Consider the following 13,661-nt stretch of genomic DNA (forward strand, 5'->3'; position numbering starts at 1 on the left):
GCAGAGGAACCGGGCAGCACCAGCACAGAGTGACTGGCACCCCACTGACAGCGGGGACCACAAAATTGATTTTAAAAGTCCATTCATCTTCTACAAATCATGACTTAAGTTTTTCTGACCCATGACAAATCTGCACAAGCTTCAGCTGAAAGATAGAGCCAAGAAGAGGGGAAAAAAAATGAGAAAAAATCCACCAAAAAAATCCCAAAAGCAAGAAACAGACTTCAGCATGGTTGAAGGTTTCTAGCCCTCTCCCCCAGCATGAATTTCTACCCCTCACTTTATGAGCAAGATTAAAGGTTTTTCACCCTTCTGCCTTCCACAAAGACGCTACGGGGGATTTAAACATGTTACAAGATCCTCCCTGTTGCTGGACTCATGGACATTGGATCTGGATAAGTTCACCCTGGTCTGTTGGGTCTATTCCTCCTTCTGCTTTTCACAGCGCAACAGCCACCAACACTGGGCCTCCTCTTGGTCTCTGTGCCCAGCTGGGAAGCAGCTTTGAGGAGCTGGTGGTCAACACAGCAGGGAAGTGAGCAATGAAGGTGCCCACCCCATCATCTGCCCATACTCTCCTGGCATGGCCCCATGGCCGGTGGCCCACTTCACCTGCAGTTTCTCTCCCTTCTTCTACAACAAAGTGGTATAGCTACTGTCACTCATGAGCAAAGGAGGACCACCTACCACTAAAAAACATCAGAAAACACTTTTCCTACTCTAGCACAATTAAACCAAATCCAAGGGTGCAGCCAGCTCATGTCTATACCAGACCAGTACAAGCTGCAACTTCTTATAGAGCCTTAATTTATCAAAGTCCCATTTGGGTATCAAGGTGAGGATGTTCTCCACCAGGTAACACAACAACATGGAGAAGAAACTGACTTGGGCTGAAGTCAGGAGTTGCTCTACTGAAGCAAGATGACAATTTTAGTTGTGTGACTACCCAAGGTCTAACCAGCTGTGTGCCCAACACCATTGTTTCAGAGACATTTTGGAAGTGTAATTGGGGTGAGGGAAAAGAGGAGGTGGGGAAGGGGATGAAACAGGACTTTAAGGCACTACCACAGCATAAGGAGTCTGGGTTTCAGGCTGCAAGCTGTCACGTCATTATTGCTGAGGCATTTGGGAGTTTTATAATAGCTCTTTTACTCTGTAAAATTCATCCTTCCTAAAGGAAAACATTTATTCCACTCAAGTACAAATAAGAGTTTGTGCTGGTTTTGGCTGGGATAGAGTTAATTTTCTTCATAGTAGCTGGTATGGGGCTATGTTTTGGATTTGTGCTGAAAACAGTGTTGATAATACAGAGATGTTTTAGTTGTTGCTAAGTAGTGCTTATCAGGACTTTTCAGCTTCCCATGCTCTGCCAGGTACACAAGAAGTTGGGAGGGGATACAGCTGGGACAGCTGACCCCAACTGACCAAAGGGCTATTCCATACCATATGACATCATGCTCAGCATATAAAGCTGGGGGAAAGAAGGAAGGAGGGGACATTTGGAGTGATGGCGTTTGTCTTCCCAAGTAACCATTACGTGTGATGGAGCCCTGCTTTCCTGGAGATGGCTGAACACCTGCCTGCCCATGGGCAGTAGTGAATGAATTCCTTGCTTTACTTTGCTTGCGTGCGCGGCTTTTGCTTTCCCTATTAAACTGTCTTTATCTCAACCCTCGAGTTTTCTCACTTTTACCCTTCCGATTCTCTCCCCCATCCCACTGGGGGGGGAGGGTGAGCGAGTGGCTGTGTGGTACTTAATTGCTGACTGGGGCTAAACCACAACAGAGTTAAATACAGGCAGATCAGTTTAATAGTGTAGTTATGCCTATTAAAGCAACTGTAAAACTAACATCGAGGCATTTCACATTAATTCCCTCTCAGTGACTCCAGATCTGATTTACTTCTACAAATCCCCTGCTATCGAGAAGTCTCCATGGCCCTGTATCAGCTGGCATTGCAAAAAGTTGCTGTCAGACTCAAAAAGTCAAGATCTATCATCAGCTACATGGGGAAAGCAAACCTATTGATCAGAGCAGCTAGATAAGGAAGTTGTACAGTTAGTGTCAGCAGCCAGGTTTTCCCCTAGATAATTATTTTTAAGCAGATTTCATAGAGGAGATGGGGCCTGAGTCACTCTTCCCACTGCTACAGTTGATGACCTTGGGAAATTGCCTCCTTCTGGATTAAAACAAAATAATGTTAAAACCATTCTTAAAATATATATATTACACTAGGAAAGAACTGAGGTTTTTATTTTTCATCCAAAAATCTCAGCTTTGTCAGCTGTTTAATTTCTAAATCTATTTCCTGAAGAAAGCAGAGACATATGACCAAGTTTTTATGGCTAAATACAATTCTTCAGACATCTCCTGTAACACATTTCCTCAATAGTGACCACAGAAAGAAGGATGAAAACCAGAAATCCACTTTTCCCCATCCACATTCACATTTTCCCAGGAATTTTACCTACAAAGGAGTAGAATTATCTGCATTTTCCTTGTTCTTTAAATTTTATACCCAGTGGCCTGCGAGATGGGCACTGGTGCACTGTACAGATGGAAGAACGAAGGTGGGAGACCAAAAAGCACTTACTCAACTTTAAGAAAGGCCAGAGGGTCCAAGCGGGGATCTGTGGAGCTGGGGGTCAGCATGTTGTGCCCCCTGCCCACCCAGATCCACACGTGCTGTTTGGGCAAGCAGGAGCACGTCCAGCACTTTGGGGAGAGCTGGTTTCTGCTCCAGGTGTTGGACACAGCCCAGCTGCTTGGCCTTGGATCAGACCCATGGTGGTTTGGGGTCTTCCCCATGCAGATGTGGCCATGGAAATGGATCTCCCTGCCCATGGAAAGTCCCCTTGTTTGGAGGGGACAACCCTGGTGCAGAATGGACAGAAAGTGTCCAACATCAAATTTTATGGCAAGGGAGAGCACATCTGCACCCCTGCCCATGCCATCTGACTGCCCATCCAGCCCTGGGAGCAGGTGTACCCCCAGGGACTGCTGACCAGAGAGCAGGCACCTCCAAGGTGCTGTCATCTCCATCCTTGAATATATCCTAGATTGGCTGGGCAAGACCCTGAGACACTCAATAACTGTGAAGGTAGCCTTGCCCTGAGCAGGAGGCTTGGCTGGAGATCTCCAGAGGTCCCTTCCCAGCTGAATTATTCTGCAACTCTTATCAGTCAGTGGAAGATGCTCTTAAAAAAAAGGACCATCTTCTGGAGCAGCTGGGTATGTGCCTCCACATTACAGCTCTGAAAGCACCAACAACATGGAAAAGTCTCCTCTACCCTTGCAAGGGGTGTGCTTGTAATTGCGCACACATGCATAGAGTGGTGCAGTGCACAGCATTTCTGCATCACGAGGAGTGCAGACTTCACACAAAGACTGGAATGAAAATAGTCCTAGATGTGCATTTTCCATTTATATTGTCAGTTCACAGCATAACTGAACCTTTAGAGAAAGCAGAAAAAGATTACAAGATTTTTTTCACAGCGCTAACAGCTGAATCCAGGAGAAGACTTCTGCCTGAGTTGAAATAATACAGGATGAATAACACTAACCCATGTAATGTCCGTTGGTCAGTGGTTCTGGCAGACATCAAGTAGAAGAGATAAAAGCAGCAATTATAGAGGTGTATTTCAGATTCAGCCCAGCTCTGGGGAAAAAAAAAATAACATCTGTTCAAGCCACAAAATCTGTTGACTCCTCAGAGCTCCCAGTTACAAACAAAAAGGAATTAAAGTTGGGATCTGAACTTCCCAGTGATGTTAATTAGAGCCTGCTGCCTCCAGAACACCAGCCAAGCTGCACACTGCTTTTCTAAAATTTCTCTCATGTTTTTGAGAAACATAGACTACAAAGCATCTAATCCTGTTCCTCCATTCAGAAGAAGCATTTTGACCAAGCAAATCAAACCGAGCTCCATTAGGAAGTGCTGGCTGGCTCAGAAGTTGTCCAAGATTTGGCAGATCTGCAAACATCTAGCCCCAAAGAGATGTCTGCAAGAAGTCCCCAAGCCCTTTCTGGAGAAAGCAAGGGGGTCTACTCTGAACCTCATGACTCAATGGGAGGGTCCTCCATACCCTTTTGTATCCCCAGTTTCTCTGAATCATTCTAACTTGAGTGTAACTCAATTTTCCTTTGTATGTTTCTTCCATGTAGTAATTAATAGAGTGAACCTTGCCATTGAACTTTGTGAAGTTGCACTTTTACAACATCATATTAAAACCACTTTTGCTAATACCTTTGATGGTGATTTTTTAAGCAATCTAAATCACCCATTCATGACAATGGCAAACTTCCTCCTGGGACCCTGGGTTCAGGTCATTTACTCTTCTGCTCTAATGGAGTATATGGATTTCTGACCTCTGTGTTTCAGGGTAGCAGCGCAGCAGTGTAAAGCCCCACTAGCATTATCCTGCTGGTAGTTTTAAACGCAGAGATGCCCTGGTATTACAGGTGCAGCTTGGGCAGAGTTGCCACACTCCTGAATGCCCCATTTTCTCAATGACAAGCGGTGGTTCATTCAACCAAAGTGCCCAGCCCTTCAGAGCAGCTCAGCTTGCTTGACAAAGGTCTCTCTTTCTCTTAATATTGTGGAAACCAGTCAGCGGCCATCTCCAACCCCTGCCCAGCTTGGATGTGGTGGAGACCCACAGTTCTCCTAACTGTTACCAAGCCGCACTGATGAGCATCCCCAGCCCGCAGTGTGGGATATCTCTCTGTGTGTTGCTGCTTTTCCTTGACTTTCTTGTCCATCACCCACTGCCCTGAGAGCCTCCTGGGCTTCCTGCTGTGTACTGCCCTCCCTCTTCCACCAGCACCCAGCACTTCCACACCAGAGCTCACCTAAAACCGCTCCCAGAGATGCAAATTTGCCAGGAATTTTAAGCCTTGCTCTTTGGGGAGAGCAGGACACCAGAGGGGAAAGCCACCTTTCTCACCATGGAAGGTGGTATGCACATGGACACACAGAGAAAGCAACTCCTACAGCTTCAGGACTGCACCACAGCCAACCCCAAACCCCAGGAGATGTGGGGAGCAGACCCCTCATGGCAGGCATTGATAAGAACAAAGCACCTTTTCATTGGCTTTTTGGTGTCTGAACCTTGGCAAACACTTTGCATTCATGTTACTGTTGTGTTCTGGGCTTTTATCTCTTTTTTTTTTTTTAAATCACAAAGTCTCATTATATTTGTTGGCTTTCTCAAAGCTCCAGCTCCCTGGCGTGATGCGAAAGTGCATGCGTCATGGCATCACTAGAAATGGACTTGTTCTTTATGCTGAAAAAAAGAAAAGCAACCAGGAGCAGGGTCTATTCATGGGCTGGAGAGGAGCATTTCAACTCAGGGGGCAGGGTGCCAACTCTGCACACCCACTCACTCTGTTAAACTTACCTCCAATGGGCTGCTTTCAAAGAGGACTCCCCCAAGTCCTCTGCAGAGGTGTCAGCTCAAAGCTGGGTTAGTTGTTGGGTGCCCTGGTACATCCCTCCTCCCCTGCACTGTCCACCTGCCTGGCCCTTGCTCGCAGGAGGGTTCCAGCACCTCTTTGATGCCCTTTGGCTCTCACACTGGCTTGGATGTCACCTCCCCCCAAGGGATGCTGCCAGTGAGTTGGGTTTCTACAAAGCCTGTCCATCCCCCTGTTTCCCATTTAAACTGCAGGGCATTGGGAAGGGGCCTTTGCTGCCTCCCCGTTCCCATCATGGGGCCAGAAAGCTGTGACCAGTTGTGTTGTGCTGGTGCACCAAAAACAGGAGGTGGGGGAGGAGAGGCACCAGTGCTCCCTGTTCAACGTGATGAAAGAGCAGCAGCACTTTTGCACAGTTATTTTCTGCAAAACATCCACTCCCCCTCTAAAAGCAGTATTTTCTAGAAGTGAAGCCAGATGAGGGATGTGTACCTAGAGTCCACTTGGCATCACACCATGAAGCTCCTTTCCCCCAGCCAAATGACCAATGTGACCATGCTTTAAAGCTAGTACTCTGGTTATGAGATAGACTTCCCCATCACTGCGTTCCCAACACCAGTTATTACAGCATCAATCACAGCCATCTCCTGATGCAGCGGCCAGAGGGCAGCACTTGTTCTTCAGCCTCCTCATCCCTTCAGCCTATACAGAGGTCCCCAAGAGGTCCTCTGTCTTCTGGACACACGATCCCATGGACAGCAGTACCTTATCCTCCCCTCCACCAACACACACCAGACCAGAGTGCTTGAGTATCTCAAGTGTTTCCAGCAGATTTGAGCCCCAGAGCCTGCACCAGCCCTGAGGAAGGCTTTGGTGCCCAGGGAATGAGTGCAAGGAAGGAGCAATTTGGAAAAAAACCATCACATCCATGGGGGAAAACATGGTAGATATTTAAAACCATGGTGGGAAAAGAGGGAGGTAAAGGTGAAGAAATCAAGTGAAGGTAATACCAACAGCAGTGCTGGCCAGGAGGACTTCTCATCTGGCATATAACCAGCCTCGCAATGCATTTGCTGAAGAGCAGCAAATATTGTGTCTCTGCAGAAAGCCAGATGGGGCTAAGCTGGGGTGTGCCAGCATCGAGGTCAGCCCAGGCTGAAAAGACTTCCTCTCATTGCTTAGTTTCTAATAGAAAAAGGTCCAATGAGAGATGCTGGGCTGTGGATAAGGAATCCTAGGACAAGGACGGGGTTCAGCACAGCTGGTCCCACATGGTCTGGATTAATGCACAAGCCAGTGTAACATATCCCAAAAACTGCTATGAGCTTCCTGGATGTTGTTGAGGTCTGGCCCTTGATTTTGTTAATGGGGCTCAAAATTGCTTGTTACAGGAAGAACAGTCACACTGGACACCTAACAAACATACTTCAGCTTCCCTAACAGCACCCCAACTCCTTTCAGGAGGAACTGCTTTCTGTCCAAGGGACAGGGGAATTTACCTTGCCTCCCTTCCCCTTGGTCCATGTCCTATTTTTCTAAGCTTGTAACAGCCTCCTGGTAATATTTTCCTTCCCCAGGACACCCCTGCACCCTATAGAAGAAGCACCTGGATGGCATCACATGCCATCTGGAACTGGCAATACAGGACTCTCCGTGCAAATAACTCAGGGCAAGATGATACATCCTTATCTCCAGGGTACTTCTATGGTCTCCTTTGGCAAAACACCCAGGATTTCCACTGGCAAGTTTGTAATCACACGTGCCAGACAGATTTCCCTACTCAAATCAAACAAGGCCATGGAGAAGGTATTATTTGTCCCTGCAGGCTGAAGTAACTCAGGTGGATGAGCCCAGTGAGGAGCAAAGCAGTGGTTGCACATCCTGTTTGAGACCTCAGCTCTCATTTTCATTTTGGAAACCGCCTCCGGTCCTCGCAAGCCTGGAAACCCACCCTCCTTGCCAATAGAGGTGAGAAGGAAGGAGCGGCAGGGGCTGACATGACCTCCCTCGTTTTGTGAAGGGCCAACTACATTTTGTGACCTCCTGCACCAGGAGCACAGCCTTTGATTCTCCAAGACTCATCTCAGGCATTAAAGCACTTTCTGTTGATTAAATAAATACGATTACTGCACACACTAAAGTCACAATGTGGTTTCACAGTACAAGGACACAGAAGACTGGGGCAGTCTATTCCTGACCACTGCATGCTTTCCAAGTGAGTAGAAAACACCAAATCCATCTCCCAGATATGAAAAAAATTATGTCCAGGTGAAATGTTTCTGTATGAAAAACCCAACTGAAAGATTATGATGAATTTTTTTTTTCCCTGCATCCAGTTGATGCCGTTTCATTTTCTGCCATAAGACAGCATTTCACTTCTGGGGTTGTGGCATATTTCATCTCACTTCAAATGAACCATTTAAAAGCCTCCCCCCCCATTTTGCTGAAAAACTCAAAGACAATATAAAACTAGGAAAATAAGTTTTCAACCAGTGAACCGGAAGATAATCATCATCATCAAAACCAGATATCTCTGTTTTCACTTAGCTCTAGTACCCAGCAACTCAAGTCAACTCAAGAAGTGTCATCAGCTGAGCTGCTGGTCCACCACCCATCGTTCACCCATGCATCCCCCGGCTGCCACTGGGACACAACATCCCTCACTCTGGGGCACAATTCCCATGCAATATTCCTTCACGTTGCAAATGAGTTGCCATTTTTTTCAGCTCACAGCTTCAAGGAGCTACCTCAGAGACAAGAGTCCGACCACCACTCATTAATTAACACAGGAAGGAGTCAGGCAGAGAGCTGAGCAACAGATTAAGGATGGACGATGGGTTTTGCTGCTGCTTTGGTAAGAGCAAGAAGGTGTTTCACTCCCTGGGCTGTGGGTCACCCTTCAGCCCTTGCAGATGGGAGGTTGAGGGGCTCTACCTCCCCACATCCCTGCAACCTCTGGCTGCTTCCTGCCCACCCAGATTCACCCATACCATCATTTCCCACCCAGGCCAAATTCACACACCAATAATCAAAATGCCAGATGGTATAGGTCAGTCTGCAGCCCCCAGCTGGGTTTGTTGCTTACCTCCAGACTCTCCCAGAGCTGTACTTGACACATGATACAACCATTATCTCAGGTTCATATAGACTCAGGCCAACGAGGGCTGAGCAAAACCAGCTCAGTAAGTGCTTTTGGTACATGATGGATAAAATAGTCTCAGTTCAGCTTCATGGAGAGCTGCCTGCAGCCCATCGATCTCGAAGGAAGCCCTGCCCAGAGAAGGGAGTTCAGGGCTGCTGATGGGCTTTGCAGGCGGCCAGCATGGGAGGGAATCCTTTTTTATAGGGTTGGTTGCATGCAATTGAGACATTCACTATTAAAAAAAAGCCTTGTAACCCCAAGCCCACTCATGTCATGTTATCTCTGTGCAGAAAGCCTCCTCGTTCCTTATCTCAGCCCCCGGAGATTTGTGGGACATCACAAATAATGGCGGGACAAGATAAGGCCTCTTTCAACACACTGGTTGCTCCTAACATCTATAAAGCCCCATCGTGATGGGCCTGAATGGACCAGTGCCTGGGGATGCTACATCTCATCCTTTTTCAGTTCAACCCTGCTCTTTTCCAGATGTTTTGAGCAAACATTGTGGGTTCTTTTACAACTTAGATGCCTATCTCTCCAAACCCTACCAACGCCCTCGCCTCCCACCAGGAAGAGTAGAGACCAAAGACATTCAATTTTGGCCAAGCACAGCTTAATCCACTCCCGGTCCCTTCCAGCTCCTAGGGTTGAGGGAACGTCTTAATTTCAATTAGCCACTCATGCAGTAAAACCCTCCAAGGAGGAGGCGAGCTGTCAGGATCTGACCCTCCGGGGTTTACCACCGTGGTAATGCGAAACCAGGTACGCCGGCAACAAGATGTTTATAGCCCAGTGATTCATAGTACTGCAGAGTTTGCAGGAAATGTAACACCATTCATGATTAAGAAATGCTCTTGTTTTCTGCTAAATATATAAAATAATCACTCATTCCCTGAGCAGCAGATGCAAATTATACATAGTATTAGCCTCATATGCCAACTGCTATAATTCCGGTGCAGTATGAAGCCGTTTCCCAAGGCTCTAGAAGTCCCTTAATCTGCCTTTTGACGTCAAATGACAAATGTCTTGCCTGGTATCATTAACAGGATGACTAATGAAAGCTGATAAGTGAATTTATAAATGAAATTAAAGATATTAATATTAAAGGCCAGGCTACAAGAAAGAGAAATGTAGATTTAGCAAACCACAACAACAAGTGCTGTAATCTGCATGAGATTTGCAGTTCCTTTCCTGCTGGGCAAATTACAGACATGGTATTTTCCGCCTGGAGGATGTGGAAACTGCCAGGCTTGACGGACACCTCTCCTGAAGCATTAGCACCCCCATTACCTTCAGACGCTGCCTGAGATTTAAAAAAAGCTCCTGCTCAAATTTGCCAGCAAATGCCACACTAGGGCTGAAAATACGCTGATAGTCTTGCAAAGAGAATTGCATCAGCAAACCCTCATGCAAAGAAAATACCTTTAGACTGTGGTCAGTTTGCTGCCAATTATTATTTTTTTTTAAATAAACCCCCCGCCCCCGACCTCAAACTTGATTCTCATCTTACTCATCCCAGTATAAATGCCAAGCAACTCTTTTAAAAGTTGAGGACTTATTTTGGATTTATTCACATATAAACAAGTTCAGACCTTTCCAGCTTGGTGTCTGATCCCACATCCAGACAGCTTCACCACAAACCCACAGCTCACTTCTGACTCCAGCTGCTCCTCACTGAGGTTTGGGGCTTACAGGAGAATATTTAAGTCTCAGCTCCTACCAGTTGATGATGATCAGCCCTGAATGGACCAGACAAACATCCTCCACTGCCCCAAGGAGCACAGACAAATGAGATCCTACCCAATGCTGCAGGGCTACATAAGAACAGGCACCTCCTCTGCTATTAAAAAAAAAAAAAAAAGAGGAGAAAGCTTCCTTTTATCTGTAGATGCCCAGTTTTCAAGCAGACTTATCATGGGAACAGGTTGGTTGGGCAAGTACTCATGAGTGATGCCTCCTAACGCACCCACAGCTTCTAAAAAAACCAAGATCCCTTTGGATGTATCAGGACCTTGAGCTAGCAGCATGACTGAAGGAAGAGTCAGATGCCACCAGGAGGATGAGGAAGCCCAGAGACACAACATGAAGCAGTGCTGGGGAGGGCACATTTGCTATGGGGAGGGCACATTTGCTATGGGGACGTCTCCCAGTCCCACCCTCTACTGGAGGAGCCCAACGTGGGGAGAAGCTGCAGCATGGTGGGTGCCCGAGGGACTGTATTTCTGAATGTCTTTTAGAGACCCCCCAAGCCTGGAGAAGACAAGAGCAGGTTTTTGGAGCAGGTCCTAACCCAACCCTGGTGTTGGGTGCCCGGACATCTGGCCTGGCAGGCTGCCCAGCTCCATCACAGTCCTGCTCAAGGTCCCTTCAAAGAAGTCCCAGAAAGTACCCATGGCCCGGCTTTCTCCTCGTCTAGGGAAGTGGCTGCTCCTTCTACCATTTGAGGAAGGAGGTGGAGGACCAACATACGGTAACGGCTCCACTGCATCTACTTGAGCCCCCAAGGGAAAAACAGTGGCTCCATCTAAGCCAATGGTCACCTACACCTCAGGGTGTCACCTCCAGGCAGGGCAGCTGCTGTGAGTGGCCAGGAGCACAGGAGTGCAGGGTGAGAGACAGAGACATCCAGGTCCTTCTCTGAGCTACGAAAATCCTCATCTGAACATCTCCCCACAGGCATGTCCTCACTTCAACGGGTCCCAGCCCATGGGTACTAAGCTGCTCCTTATTGCTTCTCCCCATAAGCTGCATCTTCACTGCTTCCAGCATCTACTTTGCTCTTGACCCCCACTGGGCTTATTGACTCAATCCAAAGCGGTAATCTTCATTAAGGAGCTACAAACATGGTGCAACTTTCCTGCAGGCACATTTTACAGCCTTTAAAGGGAGGGAGAGAAAACAAGAGTAGTTAAGGACACTTACCAAGAGGGATCCACCATAGCATGTGCCAACCAGCCCAAGCCAGCTGGGGCTAGGAAACGTAAAGGACCAGCAGGCAGGAAAATGGGTGAGAAAAGGTCCCAGGAGACTGCAAAACTGAGCAGAGGAGGAGCAGGAAGGGTTAAGCAAAGGTGGTGGGGAGGCATGGAGCAGACACGGGTTTGCTTTCCCTGTGTCCTGGCTCTGCTGAGCTCTGCCAAGCTCCGCTCTCCAGCACAGGAGCCCAGTCCCTGCTACGACCAGGATCTGCTGCTCTGGATGAAAAGCGATTTGTTTGGGGTTTTTTTAGGTTAGAGGAAGAATTTAGCCACTCCTAAAAGACCTGAGTTTCTCCCTAAGAAGGTTTAGGAGTAAGACAAGACCACGCAAGGATTAAACTGGGGGGGTCTTCCATGGGATCCTGTGTGGAGCTGCTCATGGGCAGAGCACGGCTTGGGAAACCCCGACCCCTCTGCCGACTGACTCATTCCATCTCCCTGAATTGAACCCAAAAAGGGAGAAAATTACCATTTTCCCCACTGGGTCTTAGCCCCACTCTTGCTGCCCACCTGCAGGTCCCTGCCTTTGCCCCACTGCAGCCACACATTGCCCTTCTCCTTCCTAAACCACCGCGTCGGCTGAAAAACCTCCCGAGTGTTGTAGCTGACATCTGAGTTTTGAGCACTAAGTTTGCCATAAGCAGCAATTTGAAGCTTTGCTTTATATACTACCCTTTAATCAAAAAGCCTTGTGCTATCGCCTGACTCCAAGAGCTGCAGATTTATGTAGAAACACCCAAATACCGTGAGATGCCCAAGAGTCACACGACATTCGGCGGTGCCATCACACCTCTCTCAATTGCAAAACCAACTCTGGTCTTGGAGGTTACAGATATCGAAGCTGATCTAGAAGTAGGAGAAGACCTTCTGCAAAGTCTCCGCTTGCATTTCTGGCACATTTATGTAATGCTCCACAAAATGAGCATTCCCAGGTTAAGGGGGGTGAAAGGCTTTTCTCTGCTGACCTGCTGCAGCATGTCCCTTTTTGAACACCTCTAGAGATAAGGACCTTCCAGTTTTGACATGAGGCAGCCCCAGCACATGGTTTGGGTTCAAACCAGCATGTAAACGGGCTGGAGGGGATGCCCATGCCCTTGCTACCAGGTGTCATGCCCCGCAGGGCCCCTGAAAGAGCCATCCTCCCCTCTCCGGCCACCCCTGCACCTCCAGCAGTTGCGACCATCATCTATCTGGTCAGTGGAGAGGGATGAGCTGGTCTTGGATGTCATGCATGCTCCCCGTGGCAGTTGAGGGCTGTTCTCCTACAGGTTTGGGAGGACAGGGCTCCCGCACCTGCCCCAGCAGTGCTCCATCCTCCCCTTTCAGCTAACAAGGTGCTCCCCAAACTACGAGCAGGGTTTAAAACAACAACAACAAAAAAAGGAAGCTCAGACTTACTCTAGGACAGTCCTTCCAGGAGGTTCACGGAGGAGGACTCGGTGCAAGACCGGCGACTCGGCGAGGCCCGAGGCGGTTATGGCAGCATCCTGGTGCCTACGGATCTCGCCTCCCAGTTTCGCACCCCACGCTCTGTCCGGGACGCACCGAGCGATGCCGGACTGTCCCCCCACTGTGTCCCCACCGCCTCGTGTCCCCCGGCCATGGCAGCTCCTGGGTTTTGTGGCAAACACCCCCCGATGCCCCCCCCAGCTTCGCAGCTGCGTTTGCTTTCTCGCTCGAGCACCAACTCACCGGTTCTTAAATAACACATTTCCACAGGGCCAGATCCGCACGCAGCGAGGTAAATCCAGATCAGCTTTCATTAGGCTTTGCTGGTAATTCCCAATATGAGCAAAACGTGACCACTATTTGTTTACCTTTTTCTTAAAAATGCTGGAAATTGTGACAACACCCCAAACCCCATGTGAGAGACAGATGGGTCCAGCTCCCATTTGGCATCATTAAATGCACGCAGATGCATATCAGACCTTTACACAACCCTTATACAAATGAATCTCAGGGCCTGTTTTGTTCGTGTTTGGGATTATCTGTCTCCCTGTTATTGAAATAAGTTATTTAAAGCAGCCCAGGAATACAGGTTGGTGCTGGAGAGATGTATAGGCTTTATAGAAATCACTGCATGTGCCTCCATACCCACAGCAGCACCACTAGCACGTGACTCGTCTT

General features: G+C 48.0%; 1 protein-coding gene across 3 annotated transcripts in view; it reads right to left on the reverse strand.

The window, feature by feature from the left end:
* Positions 1–13,661, reverse strand: part of ARK2C (arkadia (RNF111) C-terminal like ring finger ubiquitin ligase 2C) — a 59,552-nt gene that overhangs the window by 42,174 nt on the left and 3,717 nt on the right. The window contains exon 1 of one of the 3 annotated variants that reach the window (XM_072860020.1): positions 11,479–11,581. The exons of the other annotated variants lie outside the window; for them this stretch is intronic. Coding sequence (XP_072716121.1) covers positions 11,479–11,500 — 22 coding nt within the window. The 5' untranslated portion in view covers positions 11,501–11,581. Of the gene's footprint in view, positions 1–11,478; positions 11,582–13,661 lie in introns of those variants that run through there. 3 annotated transcript variants of the gene reach the window in all.

Source organism: Ciconia boyciana, chromosome 4 (genome assembly GCF_034638445.1).
Source record: "Ciconia boyciana chromosome 4, ASM3463844v1, whole genome shotgun sequence".
NCBI lineage: Eukaryota > Metazoa > Chordata > Aves > Ciconiiformes > Ciconiidae > Ciconia > Ciconia boyciana.